This window comes from Mus musculus, chromosome 14 (genome assembly GCF_000001635.26).
Source record: "Mus musculus strain C57BL/6J chromosome 14, GRCm38.p6 C57BL/6J".
NCBI lineage: Eukaryota > Metazoa > Chordata > Mammalia > Rodentia > Muridae > Mus > Mus musculus.
This window is the reverse complement of record NC_000080.6, coordinates 26,220,080-26,237,196: the sequence shown is the minus strand read 5'-3', so window position 1 is coordinate 26,237,196 and position 17,117 is coordinate 26,220,080. Positions and strand designations below refer to the sequence as shown.

Genomic DNA, 17,117 nt, shown 5'->3' with positions numbered 1-17,117 from the left:
AATGCCTTGGACTGGCCTAGCTCAACTGCAAGAAATTTAGACTATCCTAGGCAACAGAGCAAGACCCCTGTCCCAAATACTCCTGATCCTAGCAAAGAAACCCTGTTCAAAGCACGGATGAACTTGAAGGGTGTTATTCTGATTGGCCAATGTGCAACATAAAGACGAGAGTCCCTAATATATAATCTGGTATTTGAAATTTGCTGGAATTCTGTGACTGAGCACAACAAACTCACATCTCTCGGTGCAAAGACTAAACAGGCATAATCAGGATTTAAGAGTTGGAGAATACATATTACCTGCAACAGGCAAAGACAGCACAAGAGTTATTTTCAGAGCAATGCCCTCCTGGAACAAGGTGGGAGATTTTACCCAGGGAGCCAACACATGCTCACAGGAGTTGGCAAGCATTCCTGAGCATGCGTGCTTGGTTTATCATCACAATTTAAGAACAACCCAGAATAGACATATTTGAGCGTGTTTAGCTCAAGGTCATGGAACACGTGTGTAAACGATTAGAGTAAGGTCAGGAATGGCTCTGGCCAAGCTCAGCTGCTGCAGGTGTATTAATCTGGGCGTTGTTCTGAGTGCCTGCCTTGCTCAATGGCTAGCACTTTTCTTATGTGTATGGAGTGTTTTGCCTGTGTGCATGGTACCCTCAATGTCAGAAGACATTGAATTCCCTGGAGTTACAGAAAGTTGTAAGCCACCATGTGGGTGCTGGGAACTGAATCTTGCTCCTCCCAAGAGCAGTAAGTGCTCTCAATTGCTGAGCCATCTCTCTGGCCCCCTTGCTAAGCCACTTAGTAAGAAAAAAAAATGTGAATGTATGCACAAAGGCATGAGCTCACTCCATAGCACCACAGCAAACTGGTGTAGTGCTACACAGTTGCAATTCCATAAGGAAAACAAAAACCTCAGTTTAGGCCGAAAGATCGCTCAGCCCTAAAGACCCAAGTTTGGTCTTCAAAACTCACAGTGGAAGTACACACTCCCAGAAATCCTTCAACCACCCCCCCACCCCCAGCCCCCTCCCCGCCACCATGAATGCAGGCATGCAGCCCTGACCCCTCGACAATAATATTTTAAAAATTTTATGTTAAAAAAAATGGGGGTGGGGGCTCAGCGAGCAGAGTTCCCTACAAAATGCTTTGATGTAAATGAGCTTCAGAAATTTGGTTAGCTTCCACTGCAGAGGACATCAAAAACTCCTGTCTCACCAGTTGAATGAAAGAAACCTGGAATCCAGATGGATCACATGTAAGTTGACAGAAATCCTTGGGAAATAACTTATGATTTAGCCAGGGGCTGGAACTCTGTAGACCAGACTGGCCTTGAACTCTGGCTGCCGAGTGCTGGGACTAAAGGTGTGTGCCACCTACCTGGTGACACACCCACTCTCTAAGAGATTGAATCTTTATTTGGCTAAAGAAAAAAGTCTACATACAGGTATTTTGGTTTGGAAGTTAATATCTTTTATTCATTCTTGGACAACGTAACACTTGTATACAATGTGTATTCACAGTCTCATACTCTGAATACACTCCCTCCACCTTTTCACGTCTTATAAAGTGTTACAACAGTTGATTGTCTCCTCTAGAAATAAAACCTCTAATAATCTAAGCAGCATCCTAAGATAAAATAAAACAAAAAACCCTCAAGGGAGTTAGGAGGGGAAGACATTAACAATAATAACCTCCAGGTTAACAAGGGTAAACTTCTTATTTGCCTATTTGGCCAAATGAGCACTGGCTCTCTGGATAACTCTCTCCACTACATCTAAAATTGGAACAGTCCAATAGTGACCATCTAAACTTGTAGCTAGGCTCTGACAGCTGACCCAGGAGCTCAATACTCTGGGGAACATGATGTCAGACCTCCCTCAGACTTGGAGCCACTGAGAAGGTCAAAGCCCCTTAGGCTGCCACTGGCTACTGAGGCCCTGGAGGCTGGATTGGACAAGCTGGCCCTGCGCTTTCCTTTTTTCTAACAGCACCTGCCAGGAGTCCTAGAAGATTGGCCAATCTGGTCCATAGAAGTTAAAAGCATTGATATGCCTGACAGTGAGGGGAAGGAAAAAAAAAAAAAGGCTTATAGCTAGGACAAGGTCACAACCTTCCTCTTCTAGAATCACTCATGGGAACCCTGGATCTTTGTTGAGACTCCTGGACTCCACTTTAGCCCCTCATGCTGCTTTCTAAATTCCTGAAGCTTGTGTGTTTTGACAGGACTGCTCTCCTGAGGAGTAACACTGTCAGCAGTCCCTTGCTGCCCATGTAGCCAAAGCAGCATTTGGTGGAACACTGACTGCAGCTGGCCAAGGAGCATCTGAGTGCCTGCTGTGTCTCCATCTCTCTGACTCTGGTGTACAACGAGCCAGTCTGCCATCGGGACCCTCTCTTGGTAGCTCTGAGGATGCTGCAGTGGTTGCTGATATTCCCAGTTATTCTGCTGCTGTCCTGGGAGCATTGGGGAACAGTTACAATCCACCCACCTTTGCCCCTGCCTACAAGGAACATTGTCAGTAAGAGAATGTGAAATATTGGGTTTCCTGTGTCTCAAGCTGGTCACCCATATAATACTGCTCATACACAGGGGGAAAAGTAAAGTTTGTTGGTCTGAAAGAAGATTCCCTTCCAGCGGCCCCTTGATGCTCCACAGTGCCAATTGATTGCCTTCCGATGCTTCGGACCACAGAGTCACATGAGCTGTACTGTTCACCAGAAGCTTTTGGGGGCTGCACAAAAGAGAGCAAGGGACCTGGGTGTGAGAGATTTGGTGACACTTGGGTGTAAGAGATTTGCCCAGGGCTGCAATCTGAAGCTTGTACCTGGGTATCCTGGTGACCTGTACGCATGTAGTCTTGGCACCTGCGCATTCTTCTCATGGCAGAAATTTTGCTTTTCAATTCTGGTGCCAATCTGGCTCTTTTATTCTGAAACCAGTTCTAAAACAAAAAAAGAAAATTGTTCATCAAAGCTGCTTTCTAGCAGTGCCCCCTGTTGGTACTAAAGAACCAGTTCTGTAGATGGGCTCCAAACTCAGGAATGTCACACATAGGTGACCCCTGTTGCCATGACAACCACATACCTTCCCTGAGTCCACTTCCCACACTTCCCTTATGTCACAGCCTAAATAAAAGATGTAACTTACACCCTTTTTCCCTTTGTCTTTCTCTCTTTTCCCTCTTTGTCTCCAGTACCTCTTCCACGTGGAACTGCTTTGGCCTGGTGTGGTATGACCAGACTCAAGCCCCTATTCTAACACATTATCCCCACAGTGCTTCTTTTCTTTCTCACTTGTGTTATTTGTTTGATTGAGACAGGTTCTCTCTACTCTATAGCTCTGGCTGTCCTGGAACTCACTATGCAGATCAGGTGGGCCTCAAACTCAGTGACCCCCAAAGAGTACTAGGAGTAAAGGTGTTTGCCACTCTGCCATGCCCCATAGTCAGTGTCACAGTCATGTAGACTCAGCCTTCCTGACCTTGAAAAGACAGGGGGGAAGAAATGAAGGTGGCCTTTTCTATGCCTTCACATTTCCATGGAGATTGTGAGCTGTGCACCCTTCCAATCAGCCCCCAGCCCTGCTTCCATGTTCAAGCATGGAAGTCAGCTCCAGCTAACCCTACTCTAACCTCTGTATCCAGACAGCAGATGGGAACTGTCCCTTAAGATGACATCCCAGATACTCCACCAGGCTGCCCCCAACCAAGATACAATGTATTACAAATTGTATTGTGTGTTACATTTAAAAATGAAAAACTTGGGCTGGAGAGATGGCTCAGCAGTTAAGAGCGCAGACTGCTCTTCTGAAGGTCGTGAGTTCAAATCCCAGCAACCACATGGTGGCTCACAACCATCTGTAATGAGATCTGATGTCCTCTTCTGAGGTATCTGAAGACAGCTACAGTGTACTTACATATAATAAATAAATAAATCTTAAAAAAAAAAATGAAAAACTTGTCAGGGCAGTGGTGGCTCATGCCTTTAATCCCAGCACTTGAGAGGCAGAGGCAGGCAGATTTCTGAGTTCGAGGCCAGCCTGGTCCTACAGAGTGAGTTCCAGGACTGCCAGGGTTACACAGAGAAACCCTTTCTCAAAAGAGAGAGAGAGAGAGAGAGAGAGAGAGAGAGAGAGAGAGAGAGAGAGAGAGAGATGGAAAACTTGGCAAATGTTTGTCATGCCTTGGTATTTGGTCCTAAGCACATTTAGGCTTTACTTATAGCCTCCTTAAAACAATTATACATGAAAATTATTGTCCAATTTTTTTGAAGGGGGATGAGTTGTAGAAGTGATTAAATATTATTTAAGATGGGGGGCCAGGCATGGGGGCACACACTTTTAATCCCAGTACTCAAGAAGCAGAGACAAGAGAATCTCTCTGTGAGTTCAAGGTCTACAGAGTGAGTTCCAGGATGGTCAGGGCTACAAAGTAAGATTCTGACTCTAACTAAATAACTAGGCTTGATGGTAAACACCTGTAATCCTAGCACTTGGAAAGCTGAGGCAAGAGGATTCCGAGTTCAGGGCCTCTAGTAGGGAGGCTAAAAATACTTCCCTTTTAAAATCATAGATTTGTGCTACTTTCAACCTTGGTCAAAGAAAACAGTAGAGTTAATGCAGATTACTACGTATCTGTCAAGGCATTGAGTGCTTGTGCGTGTTCGACCCCCACTACAGGGAGATCTACATCAACAAACCCCTTCAAGGCTCAGGGACATCACTGAGGAAGGGAAGGGTGCTTGCAAAGTGCAGTCTTCCAGGCAAGACACAGCTTTGTCCTCCATAAACTCACTTCAAGCAAATAGCTTTGGTTAACAACAATTATAGCCACAGAGCAGCTGTGAATACCTACAGGAGACCCTCATATGACCAAGCTAGTAGTTAGTCAACAGCCCCCTATTGGGCCTCTGTAGTACAGAGACAACTGCAGTCTTCCATTTATTTCTTTTTGGGGGAGCAAACTTTGTCTACCCTCTCCTCGCTTTATACCTAACACCTCAGCAAACCTGTTCATGCATGCAAACATGTTCAACATGTTCCAAAATGTTCTTCCCGGGCTAAAGAGATGGCTCAGCCATTAAAGGCTAGGCTCACAACCAAAAGTAAAATGTTCTTCCCACAGCAAATACAGTATGAAACCCCCACAGTTGCCACCCTAGGTAATAACAATAACTTTTAATTTTTTGTTGTTGTTGTAGTTATTTTGGAGACAGGGTGCCTTCTTATAGCCCTGGCTGTACTGAAACTTGCTCTGTACATCAGACAGGCCTCAAACTCAGACCCGATCTGCCTGATTCTCACAGGACCCAAGTCGGTGTGGCCTAATTTTCTTTTTTTTAATTTTATTGTTTGTGTATGGTATTTTGCCTGCGGGTATGTCTATGTGTGTGTGAAGGTCAGAAAAGGATGTCAGAAGCCCTGGGACTGGGGTTACAGAAATATGAGCTGACAAGTAGGCGCTAGGACTCAAACGCAGCTCCCCTGGAAGAGCAGCCAGAGCTCTTAAGGTTCTCTCCAGTCCCATGACCATAGCTCCTTAAGGTGTCTCTGCTTCCAATTTTTCCTCATAATAGGTTATTTTCCCTAAGCTGTGTATACTATGTTCAGTCACATTAAAAGATGAAAACAGACATGTTAACACTGCCCCTGACAGTCAGCTTTCTCATGAAATGGCTTCACCAAAGGGAAGCTTCAGCTCTCTGACTTACGTCAATCACGCTCACTTCACACTGGAACTGCCGGGCCAGCTCATCCTTGGTGGTGAAGTCCGGGTAAGGAGCGTATGCAAATTCTTGTTTAAGTCTCTTCAGCTCATCTCTGGAAAATTTATGTCTCGGTTTTGAGTTTCTGCTTCCATATCGCTTTCTTGCTTTGCTGCGATTGTCTTTTGTTTCTGGAGCGCCAGGAAAATCTATGGAAACAGAAATGCATCGAACGTAAGTGGCATCCAGAGAAAGGCTTGTTTGTTGACTGATTTGTAAAGTTTGTTTTCTTAAAGTGGTGCTCTACCTCATTTCTACCCACAAAAGGTTACAGACTCAACTTTAAATTGATGAGGATAATTGAGTTTTGTTGGGAGCTATTAAGGCAATGCTATTGTCCTGATCTCTGAATTGGGCCTCCCCGCCCCCCCAGAAGAAAAGGAGGTCAAAAGCGGGCCACTGGACGCACAGCTCGGAGAACAACCACAGATTGTTCCAGCCCTAAGTCAGCGCCGGATGTCCTGACCTTAAGATGTACCCTGATACCGCCAAGTTCCTGCTTCCCCCGTGTAGTCGCCAAAAGAAAAATTTCCCCGCTGCCCCATCCCTCCTGCTGAGAAGTACTTCCTCTTTTTCTGCTGCCCCATCCCTCCTGCTGAGGTGCCATTTCCTCTGCCCCATTCCTCCTGCTGAAAGGCACTTCCCCTTTTGCTTGTGCATTTAAACCTAGGGCCTGGCTAATACATTGGGGCTTTGATGCAATTCAGAACGGTTCCATGTCGTTATTCGCATAAGGCCCTCGTTGTCTCTCTCTACCCCCCCCCCCCCCATTTGGTTCGCAGAAGAAGGTCCCCTTGAGACCCTCGAATAACTTGACCTGCTGGATGGGTCAGAGTTTATTTATAGTCACTAACATAGGAAAGAATTTCTTCTGCCTAACAAAATTGTATACACTATGCAGAAAGATCCTAATGACACCCATTTATGTTAGTAATTAAGGATATACCAACTCACATTAACCTGATAACAATTTAAGTGTTATGGGTGTAGGTGGGGCTGGAGAGATGGCTCAGCTGTTAAAGAAGACCAGACAGAGTTCAATTCCCAGCACCCAGGTCAGGTGGCTCACAACTGCAGCTGCCTGAATTCATACACACACACACACACACACACACACACACACACAGAGAGAGAGAGAGAGAGAGAGAGAGAGAGAGAGAGGCACAGAAATACACACACAACTAAAACATCTTTTTCTGAAAAAAAAAAAAACAGAATAATAGCATTAAGGCTATGTTTATTGTTTTAGAACCATTTTGGTTTGTTTCTTGCTAGCCATTGAAATGGGGTCTTTTCCCGACTGTCCAGTGTGGTGGTTGTCAGAAAGCACTGTTCTTAGGCTAGCAAGAAGACTCAGTAGGCAAAAACACTTGCCACAAGAGCTTGACAGCCTGAATCCAGTCTCTCGAACCCATAATGGGAAGGGAGAAACAGTTCCTTAGTTATCCTCTGATCTACACACTCTGTGCTGTCTCTGTCTCTGTCTCTGACTCTCTCTCTCTCTCTCTCTCACACTCACACAAACAAAAATTAAATAAACAAAAATTAACTAAAGCCAGGTTAAAGTTCAACAGCCTATCCTCACAGTGTGGAACTTTCTCAGGTTCTTTTCCTAATTAAGGGGAAGGGGGCACAGCACCCTAGACTTGAGAACATTACAAATCAAATACAAGAGTCAGGTGCCTAGGACAATAAGAGCTAGGACAATAAGAGCTACAATAGAAGCCTACACTGGAAGACTTACAAACTGGAGACATTCAAAACATTCAGTATAAGTGGCTAGAGAGATATCTCAGCAGTTAAGAGTACTTGCTGACCAGGCAGTGGTGGTGCACGCCTTTAATCCCAGCACTTGGGAGGCAGAGGCAGGCAGATTTCTGAGTTCGAGGCCAGCCTGGTCTACAGAGTGAGTTCCAGGACAGCCAGGGCTACACAGAGAAACCCTGACTTGAAAAACAAACAAACAAAAGAGTACTTGTTGAAGACCGGGATTCAGCTTGTGGAAAAACAAGACTCTTTGTTGTTAAGGAGCCACACTATAATACATTGTTATTAAATTTCCATGCCTTAGAAGAATAAGTTTGTTTCCTAAGCCTGCAAACCATGTTTTTCTTTTCTTCTAATTTACTTATTTTTTAAAGCTTTATTTACTTATTTTATGTATATGAGTACAATTTCGCTGTCTTCAGACACACCAGAAGAAGGCATCCGATCCCATTACAGATGGTTGTGAGCCATCATATGGTTGTTGGAAACTGAACTCAGGACCTCTGGTATAGCAGTCAGTGCTCTTAACCGCTGAGCCATCTCCCCAGCCCCTCTAATTTACTTACTATTCTCTCATATTACCTCCAGACTGCAGTCCTCTGTTTCCCCAAAGCCCCAATCCTCAACCAAACACAGCATAACAAGTTGCAGTAAGACTAGGTGCCTCCCCTCATGTTAAGACTGGACAAGGCAACCTGGTGGGAGGAAAAGGGTCCCAAAAGTGGGCAAAAGAGTGGAAGACCACCCCTGCCCCCACTGTTAGGAGTTACACAGAAAACCAAGGTACACAACCATAACATATGCAGAGGGCCTCAGTTAGACCCAGGCTCCCTGATTGTCCGTTCAGTCTCTGTGAACCCCTGAGCCCAGGTTAGTTGTCTGTAGGGCAAACCATGTTTTTCAACCTATGCTGAACTTGTGACCCCATGACGTATACTCAGCCCTTTGTCTTGTTAAACTCCTGAACCTGTGATATGATGATAGCCCTTTTGCCTTATGAAATGTGTCTTACCAGATACCTTTCACATAATGAGTCTTGCACTAATCTACCCCACAGACAGTCTTGAGCCCAGAGTCCCCCATTCTTCTGTCTGGGTACTAACAGCCAATTAATCTGAAAGCTGTTTTCATTCAACCCTAACTCTTCCCCATAAAAGGGACCCCAAGTCAGTGAGGGGCTGCTCTCTGAAACTTTGGGAGAGGCAGCCAACTGGCCAGTCTAAATAAAGTTTGCTTAATCAGACAGTTGTGGAGATGTTTTCGTCAGGTCTAACAAGTTCCCAGTGCTCAAGTGGTAGCTCACAACCATCCATAGGCATGCATGTGGTGCACAAGCACACATGCAGTCAAAGCATTCATACATAGTCAATAAATATGTCTTTCTTTGTTGACAGGGTTTCTCTGTGTAGTCTTGGCTGTCCTGGACTAGGCTAGGCTTGAACTCAAGAGATCCACCTGCCTCTGCTACCAAAGCTGGGATTAAAGGCACAGGCCACCATCACCCCCTATAAATCTTTAAGTACATCCAAAAAAAAAAAAAAAAAAAAAACATGTACAAGCCCAAAGCTGACCAGGTCAATCTCTGGCAATACAAATCTGTATAAAATCTGGAGGAGCCCAGGAACAGAATAATCAATTAGCCAAGACTGAGACTGTTCAAGGCATTCAAGAACAACTGCACATTAACTGAATAACAAAGAACAGAGACAGCCAGGGCTGGGGGTGCTGCCCTACAGTCCCAGCTGTTCCAGAAGAAGCAAGAGGAGAAGCAAGGCTTGCTTGGCTACAGAGAATTCAAGCAATTTAGGAATCTCATGTCTCAAAACAAAAGTTTAAAAAGCAAAATGTTAAGGGAATTGGAAGAAGTCTCCGTGGTTAAGAGCACTTGATGTATCAGTACTAAGGGGTGGGGTCTGCGAGAAGTGAGCAGCCTCAAAGTGTAGGCTAATGCCTTATGTGATATGGCTTAGTAGCTTAAAGGTGATTTCAATACAAGAGGGAACTTGAGTATTTAGAGTCAAATCTTCTAGTCTTGAATTGGTCCCTTGGTTTGATACATTAAGGGTTTTTTTTTAGCATACAACTTTTGGGGGCGCTGACCATAGTAGTCAGCTTCACTCAATACACAACAACAAACTACAAAAAAACAAGGTATCTCAGACATTGAATTTGTATAAGAAATTAACGGGGGCTGGAGAGATGGCTCAGTTGTTAAGAGCACTGACTGATCTTCCAGAGGTCCTGAGTTTAATTCCCAGCAACCACATGGTGGCTCACAACCATCTGTAATGAGATCTGGTGCCCTCTTCTGGTGTGTTTGAAGACAGCTACAGTGTACACATATACATTAAAATAAATAAACCTTAAAATAAAAAAGAAATGAATGGGTTTGTCATGCATCTAAAAGTAAATAAAATAGGGCCAGCAAGATGGCTTTGCAAGTAAGTTCTTGCCACCAAGCTTGAGGGAATCTTAGTTTGACCGTGGGACCCACATGGGAACAGAACTGACTCCCTGGCTGTTGTCCTCTAACTTCTGAGTGCCATCTACTTAAGTGCCGTATAAACAAATCATAGTCCTGGTTTGCTGAACAAAGTGCTTGATGATAAAACAAAGTGAATGAAACACTACTAAACTTGCTGCAGTAAATCTCCAACCCAGATAAGCCGAGGCAATGAAAACACAACTCAATATGAATACATGCTCTGCACCTAGATTGAGCAGATCTACCACTACACTACCATCTTCCCCATATAAGAGACCCCTTAGAACCTGTGGTTTCTCCAGGCCAGGTGCTCCACTTTCCCTCCTCCTCCTGCTCCTGCTCCTCCTGCTCCTCCTGCTCCTCCTCCTCCTCCTCTTCCTCCCCCTCCTTCTCCTCCCCCATCCTCTCTCTCTCTCTCCCCTTTTCTCCCAAGACTTTCAGCTCCACCTTCCCCTCTTTCTCTGCCCAATCAGCCCCTCTAGCCATTATTTTAGAAATTAAGGTGGGAAGCAGGTTTACAGGAAATCACCTGAGTGCAGACTCATTCCTTGTTCACAACCCCTCACAGGAGAACGGAATTAACATCAAATATAATTAGCCCCAGGGCTATCTGCAACATAAACTCTGTAGGTTTAGTCAGTAAGTTTTATTTTTCACCACAGTTTGAAATAAATTTTAGAAAACCTAAAGATAAAGAGATCCAGGCATGGTGAGAGTGAGCTCTGGCACTCTCACAATCCCGCCTTCCTGTCACAGGGCCACAAGGCCTAAAGTCCCGCACCAAACACCAGCCCTCATTCTTGGGCTTTCCGACTATCAGAACTATAAAAAAAAAAAAAAAAAAAAAAAAAAGAGAAACAACAACCCAGATTCTGCGATTGTCATAGTAGCAAAGATCAGAGGAAGACATAAGGAAAGCAAGGTGAGTGTCAAATTCCAGCAGCCGAGGGAAGAAAAGAGGTGAGCGTGTGTCAAATACCTACAAGGCTGACAGGTAGCATCGCTGGTCCTTAAACCCAACAGCAGACTGAATGTTCGGTTGTCCTCGGACAAGGATAAGATAAGAACCTTTATCTGAGGTCAGCTAAAGCCACAGAACCATTTTGAACCCAGAGAATCAGAGTTCTTGGCCAGTCCCAACATTCCCAGATGTCCTCTAGGTCTAGCATTTACATTGCTTGCCTTAGGCAGTGTACCCCCATTGGTTTCTTGGGCCTTGAAAACTATTTCTCATATAGACGGAAAAAAAATCAGTCTTTACACTAGAAAGCCCAAAGGTGACCCCTTGACATTGCTCTGAAAATTTTTATACCGGCCCAATTGGTCCTTGGTTCTTATGATATACATTCCTGCACCAGCCAGTACTAGTGTTTAGTTGTTTCTCTGGTAGTAGGGACTGAACCCAGGGCCTTGCACTGGCCTAGAAAATACTCTACCACTTTTCTAAGTCCCCAGCCCTCCTTCAATGTTGGCTCCACTGTTCTCTCTCCTGAAGGAGACACAGCATTCACCTTAGCGAGATTTCTCAGGAAGAAAGCCACAAGCATAATTCCTTAAATAAGTCATGCAATGTGTATGTTACATGTCCATCATAACTCACAGATCCCCGGTTAGCCTCCAACTGACAAGTAACACATGACCTTGAATGTATGATCCCTCTGCTTCAACCTCCCTGTGCTGGGATCACAGGCTTGTGCCACCAGGCCCGTTTTCTGTGGGGCTGGTATTAAACCCAGGACCATTTGGAATAAAGCCAAATTCATTCTGAGAGCAGATAAGCTGGCGGTTCTCACCCTTTGCTTCCAGAGTCTCAAACACCGTAACAGACTGTAAAAGAACTGGACAGTTCATTGGTTCTAAGGCATTCATTTTTCAGATGACTGGGTGTTGTGGCATATACCTTTAACCCCCACACAAGAAACAGAAGGCAGGCAGATCTCAGTGAGCCAAGACCAAACCAGTCTACATACACAGTAAGACCTTGTTTCCAAACAGATTCTCAGTTACATCAATTCACCTTAAAATACAGGTCAGAAAAAATGTTCCATGCCAAGGCCATTAAACAACCTAAATGAAATTAATTCTTGACTGTTGAGTTTGGGGGTATATTTAATCTTATCTGCAACTAAATTGAGGGGCTGGTGAAAAGGAAGCAAGGTTTAGTGACTCTAGAAGAACACATTCCCCCAGGTTTCATTGCACAACCCAGCTTTCCCTACTGTCCTAGAATAGCAACGTCATCAGGTGTAGGGTTCATACCTAAAATCCTAGCAACCAATTTCCCACAGGGTTCATGAGAACCTCTGCTCAGAGCACAAGAGATCTTGGGGCCACTTGGCAGGAACCTGATTTGGAGATAGAACTTGAGACAGTAGGCTTGAGACAATAATTTGGTATTTCTAAAGAATGTGAAAGTCAAATTGTAAAGACTTGTTCTCAATTTCTTCCTGTACTATATAATAGTGTTAATTCTTGAGGACTCATACCTAATCAATAATGGCAAATGGATGTTACTCATATTTCTGACTTTGGAAAAGTAAAATATGTACATGTGACTATTGACACCTTCTAAGACTTTCTAGTTGTAACTGCTTTAACAAGAGAAGCAGCTAAAAGTTTAATTTAATTAGTCATTGCCTACATTGTTTTTCTATACTGGGTGTTCAGATCAGAGTAAACAGATAATAGAACTGGCTATTGCAGTCAAGCATTTGAGACTTTCTATTGACAATTTAATGTTACCCACATTACTGGGATTCCTTATAATCCTCAAGGACAAGGTATTGTGGAACTTTAAAACAATACCTTCATAAAATAAAAAGGGGGAGTTATATCCCCCATACACCACACAATTATTTAAACCATGTTCTTCTCATTTTAAAATTTTATATTTGGATGCCAAGGAACTCTCTCTGCTGAGTGTCCATGGCACCCTACAACTCGGCATACTTATGCCTAGGTGAAATGGAAGGATCCACATACTGGCACATGGCATGGTCCCAATCAGATATTTAATATGGGGAAGAGAGCATGTTTGTGTTTTTTCCCCCCAGGATGCTGAAGGAGCGTAAGGAGCATGCTAGCTGCCAGAGTGATTTGTGAGACATGCTGATGCTGGGACAAAGAATGATGCTGACTGTGAGCTTGCTGAGTGCCCTGACAATGGTGACAGGAAAGCTGTATAGGACACCTGTTCTTGGCCCACCTTTGCTTGCCTATATCCCAGATTGGACAAGCTGCCTTGCTTCAAGCTTTTAGACTTTGTGGGACAGAGAACATGTGGACTGTGGAAACTTGCCTTCAAAAACTTAACCAAACAGAAGTTATTATAATGACACTTCTCTTTCCTTTAATGTGACCAGTTATTCTGACTCAAACATAGACTGACCTAGAAGTCAATCCAATATTGGAAATAATAGTCTTCATTTGAAAGGCTGGTTCTGGACATTTTCAGAGACATTTGGACATTGACAGCTGCCTGGTATAAAGTTACGTTTACAGTGGATAAAGTTGGGGTAGGATCTGGACTGGGAGTTGGTGCATGTGTTAAGACTCCTAATCTTTTATTAATTGGTCATGTTAAAATTACTTTTATTTATTCTATAGTACTCAACGTAAGTTGTACACTTTCTAATTGTGTTAGTGTGTTGAAACCTGGCATGTCAGCTATGGTGTCTATCAGCCAGCTTTTGTTTTATTACCTGTGAGTATTACAGGACCTTCGTATTCTGAAAAAAAGCTTACAAGTACTGGGAGAAGTGAGTCAGGCTCTAAACAGAAGCGAGAGGGTAGTGTGGGCTTGATTATTGCTGGTATAGCAGCTTTAATTACATTAATAGCTAGCAACACTGCTTCTGCAATTGCTTTGACACAAGACGTTAAGACAGCTACTTTTGTTAATCCTTTAGCAAAAAATGTTACTAATGTTAAAAGTTATTAAAAGGCTGCAATTTCAAGCACCATATAGCCCTAGCTTAACATTTATAAGATTTTTGCCTCTTATTTCTCTCTATTACCTCTTTCCCTTTCATTTATTTTATTTTCACTAATTTTATTTTCCTTCAGCCAAGGATAACCAGGAACGCACTGTGTAGACCAGGTTAGGCTGCTCTCCAAGTCAGAGATCTGCCTACCTCTGCCTCTCAGTAGTGGAGACACACCACACCTGCCACACCCAGCTTTATTTTTACACGTGGTTTTACAAGACTAAGGATCAAGTCAAGTGCTGTGCTACCAAGTTCCATTTCCTGCCCCATCTCATTAACTTTCACTGGCCTAAAATCTCAGCAGGCAGTTCTCTCTAAGGCCTATATAGGGAGTTCCAAGAGAGCCAGGACTACCACAATCCCTGAAACAAGAAAAAGAATAAGGCCGGGTATGGTGGCCCACGCCTTTAATTCCAGCACTCGGGAGGCAGAGGCAAGCGGATTTCTGAGTTCGAGGCCAGCCTGGTCTACAAAGTGAGTTCCAGGACAGACACAGCTATACAGAGAAACCCTGTCTCAAAAAACAAACAAACAAACAAACAAACAAACAAAAAAAGGCTGGAGAGATGGCTCAGCACTTAAGAGCACTCAATGCTCTTCCTGAGGTCATGAGCTCAATTCCCAGCAACCACATGATGGCTCACAACCATCTGTAATGGGATCCAATGCCCTCCTCTGGTGTGTCTGAAGACAGTGACAGGGTACTCATATTCATAAAATAATTTTTTTAAAAAAAGAGCTAAAAAACAGAGATGAGCCAGGGCTACACAGAAAAACCCTGTCTCGAAAAACCAAAAAAAAAAAAAAAGAAAGAAAGAAAAAGAAAAACAGAGATGAGGCCGGGCAGTGGTGGCACACGCCTTTAATCCCAGCACTTGGTAGGCAGAGGCAGATTTCTGAGTTGGAGGCCAGCCTGGTCTACAGAGTGAGTTCCAGGACAGCCAGGACTGTACAGAGAAACCCTGTCCCGAAAAACAAACAAAACAAACAAACAAACAAAACCCAGAGATGAGAACTCACATCCCTACAAGCAACAAACAAACAAAAACCCAGATGCAGTGCGCGTCCAAGCTGTAGGGAGAATGTGTCCTGGGATAGCTCTGAATGCAGCCCAACACATATGTAGATAAATACATTGAAATACCATAGAGGCTAGACATCCCTGGGTAGAGCATCAGATAGATAGCTACAGAAGCCATAGTTTGGTCCCTTACCAAGCAACTTACTTTTTGAAAGCATGCTGGAAACCTCCAATCTCAGACCTTGCTCGGTGCAGAAGAGAGAAATAACTTTTTCTGGTTACTGATAATATAAGCAGATGCTGCTCCCCTCCCCAGCCACACCCTAAGCACCCCACCCAATCTTCACACACAAAAAAAAGGCTCCACCCTTGACCCAGCCAAACCCTCCACCAGGATCACCTTAGGCACACCTACTGGCAAAAACCAAATCAGTCTTCCAAACAAAGCCCCTTCATTCATTAAACACACACCAAAGGAGTCTTCCTATTGAGTTTCTGTGCTATCTTTATAGTATGGCATTGTTTTACCCCCACCTAGACCAGAGGGCAGTGGAGACAGGGTGCCAAGACCATAAGCTTGCCATATCCTGCTGACCTGGTACAGGTGACAGCTATGCAAGGAAGGAAGTCTATCGAAGTCACAGAGGGCCCACAACATTCAATAAAGGAACACTGAGAATATAGGCAATAGAGTGCTCGCCGTTATAAGACTCATGTATTCTATCGGCAATTTTTTTTTTTTTTTTGAGAGTCATGTACCCCCAGTCAGCCTCAGTTCTCTAAAGGAGCAGAAGATGAAATTCCCGATGCTCCCACCTGTAATTCCAAGCTACTCAAGAGGCTGAGAGAGAGCCGGGTGGTGGAGAAGATTGTGTCACCTGCCCTTAATGCCAGCCCTGTGGAGGCAGAAGCAGGTGAGCTCTGTGAGTTTGAAGCCAGCCTGGTCTGCAGAACAAGTTCCAGGGTTACGTGGGGAAACCCTGTCTCAGGGGGAAAAAATTATAAATGAAGAAAATGAAGCACGAGGGTCCGGAGAGTCTACAGTTCAAAATGAGCCTAGGAAATTTAGCAAGACCTCACCTTTTAAAACGGAGAAAGATGCCAGGTGGTGGTGATGGTGCACACCTTTAATCCCAGCACTTGGGAGGCAGAGGTAGGTGGGTGTCTGGACATTTGACTGCAGCCTGGTCTACTGCGTGTATTCTAGGACAGCCAAGGCCACACGGAGAAACTCTGTCTTGAAAAAAACAGAGATAAAAGGAAGGAAGGAAAGAAAGAAAGAAAGAAAGAGAGAGAGGGAGGGAGGGAGGGAGGGAGGGAGGGAGGGAGGGAGGGAGGGAGGGAGGGAGGAAGGGAGAACGGGGGATAGCCCAAACCTGGGTTTCACGTTGGAGAAACTGGATGCCTTTGCGTTTTTCTCATAGTTCTATCTAGCACCTTTGTATTTGCTCAATGTGTAGGAGGCTAGAAAACCTACAATGTTAGTCGTTTTCTATAATCAGGGTACAGAAAATACACACACCTCACAGCTGCATCATATTAATTCATCTGGAAGAAAAGGTGTTGAATTCCTCTTTGTTCTCAAATAATTTTCTGCAGGTGTATAAGCAGTTTGCCTCCCCGTTGCAGGTAGAAGGGCTGGTCTTCCTTCATTATCTCCCAGCAACCTGGTTTGAATCTGCAGGTATGTATGTCTTAGCTGGGTTGACTCAAACCTGTAATTTCAGTGCTCTAGAAGTCAAGGTAAGGATTTCAGAAATCAGGTGTTCAAGGCCAATCTTGGTGACATAAAAGTTTCAAGCCTTGGCTGCTTAGAAACTCAAAGAGATTAGTTACTAATTATTAATATAATAGGACTGATGAGATGGCTCAGCAGGTAAGAGCACTGGCTGCTCTTCTGCAGGTCCTGAGTTCAAATCCCAGCAACCACATGGTGTCTCACAACCACCCTTAATGAGATCTGACACCCTCTTCTGGTGAGTCTGAAGTCAACTACAGTGTACTTATGTATAATAATAAATAAATCTTTGGGCCAGAGCAAGCAGGGTCTGAGCAAGTGGAGTTGGCCGGAGTGAGCAGAGGTCCTAAAA

The 17,117-nt window shown here is 44.2% G+C and overlaps 1 protein-coding gene across 3 annotated transcripts; it reads right to left on the bottom strand.

Moving 5' to 3' along the window:
- Positions 1-1,452: 1,452 nt before the first annotated feature.
- On the bottom strand, positions 1,453-16,274 carry Cphx3 (cytoplasmic polyadenylated homeobox 3). Of its 3 annotated transcripts, none has more exons than XM_017315714.1 (6): positions 16,108-16,274; positions 15,844-16,007; positions 15,233-15,268; positions 5,715-5,917; positions 2,831-2,947; positions 1,453-2,737 (listed from the first exon to the last, which is right to left on the bottom strand). In XM_017315714.1, exons 3-6 carry the CDS (start codon positions 15,243-15,245, stop codon positions 2,522-2,524), a joined length of 549 nt encoding a protein of 182 aa, XP_017171203.1. In that variant the 5' UTR covers positions 15,246-15,268; positions 15,844-16,007; positions 16,108-16,274; the 3' UTR covers positions 1,453-2,521. The 3 variants fall into 3 exon arrangements, with proteins under 3 accessions (XP_017171203.1, XP_017171204.1, NP_001297392.1); XM_017315715.1 differs by having other exon boundaries at positions 15,844-15,923; NM_001310463.1 differs by lacking the exons at positions 15,844-16,007; positions 16,108-16,274 and having other exon boundaries at positions 1,455-2,737; positions 15,233-15,293.
- Between the last annotated feature and the right edge of the window lie 843 nt (positions 16,275-17,117).

Coding starts and splice junctions, on each gene's coding strand:
- Cphx3 (XM_017315714.1), bottom strand. Junction 2,948..5,714: donor GTGAAGTGAGCGTGATTGAC/GTAAGTCAGAGA, acceptor TTTTTGTTTTAG/AACTGGTTTCAGAATAAAAG. Junction 2,738..2,830: donor CAGGTCACCAGGATACCCAG/GTACAAGCTTCA, acceptor TCTTTTGTGCAG/CCCCCAAAAGCTTCTGGTGA.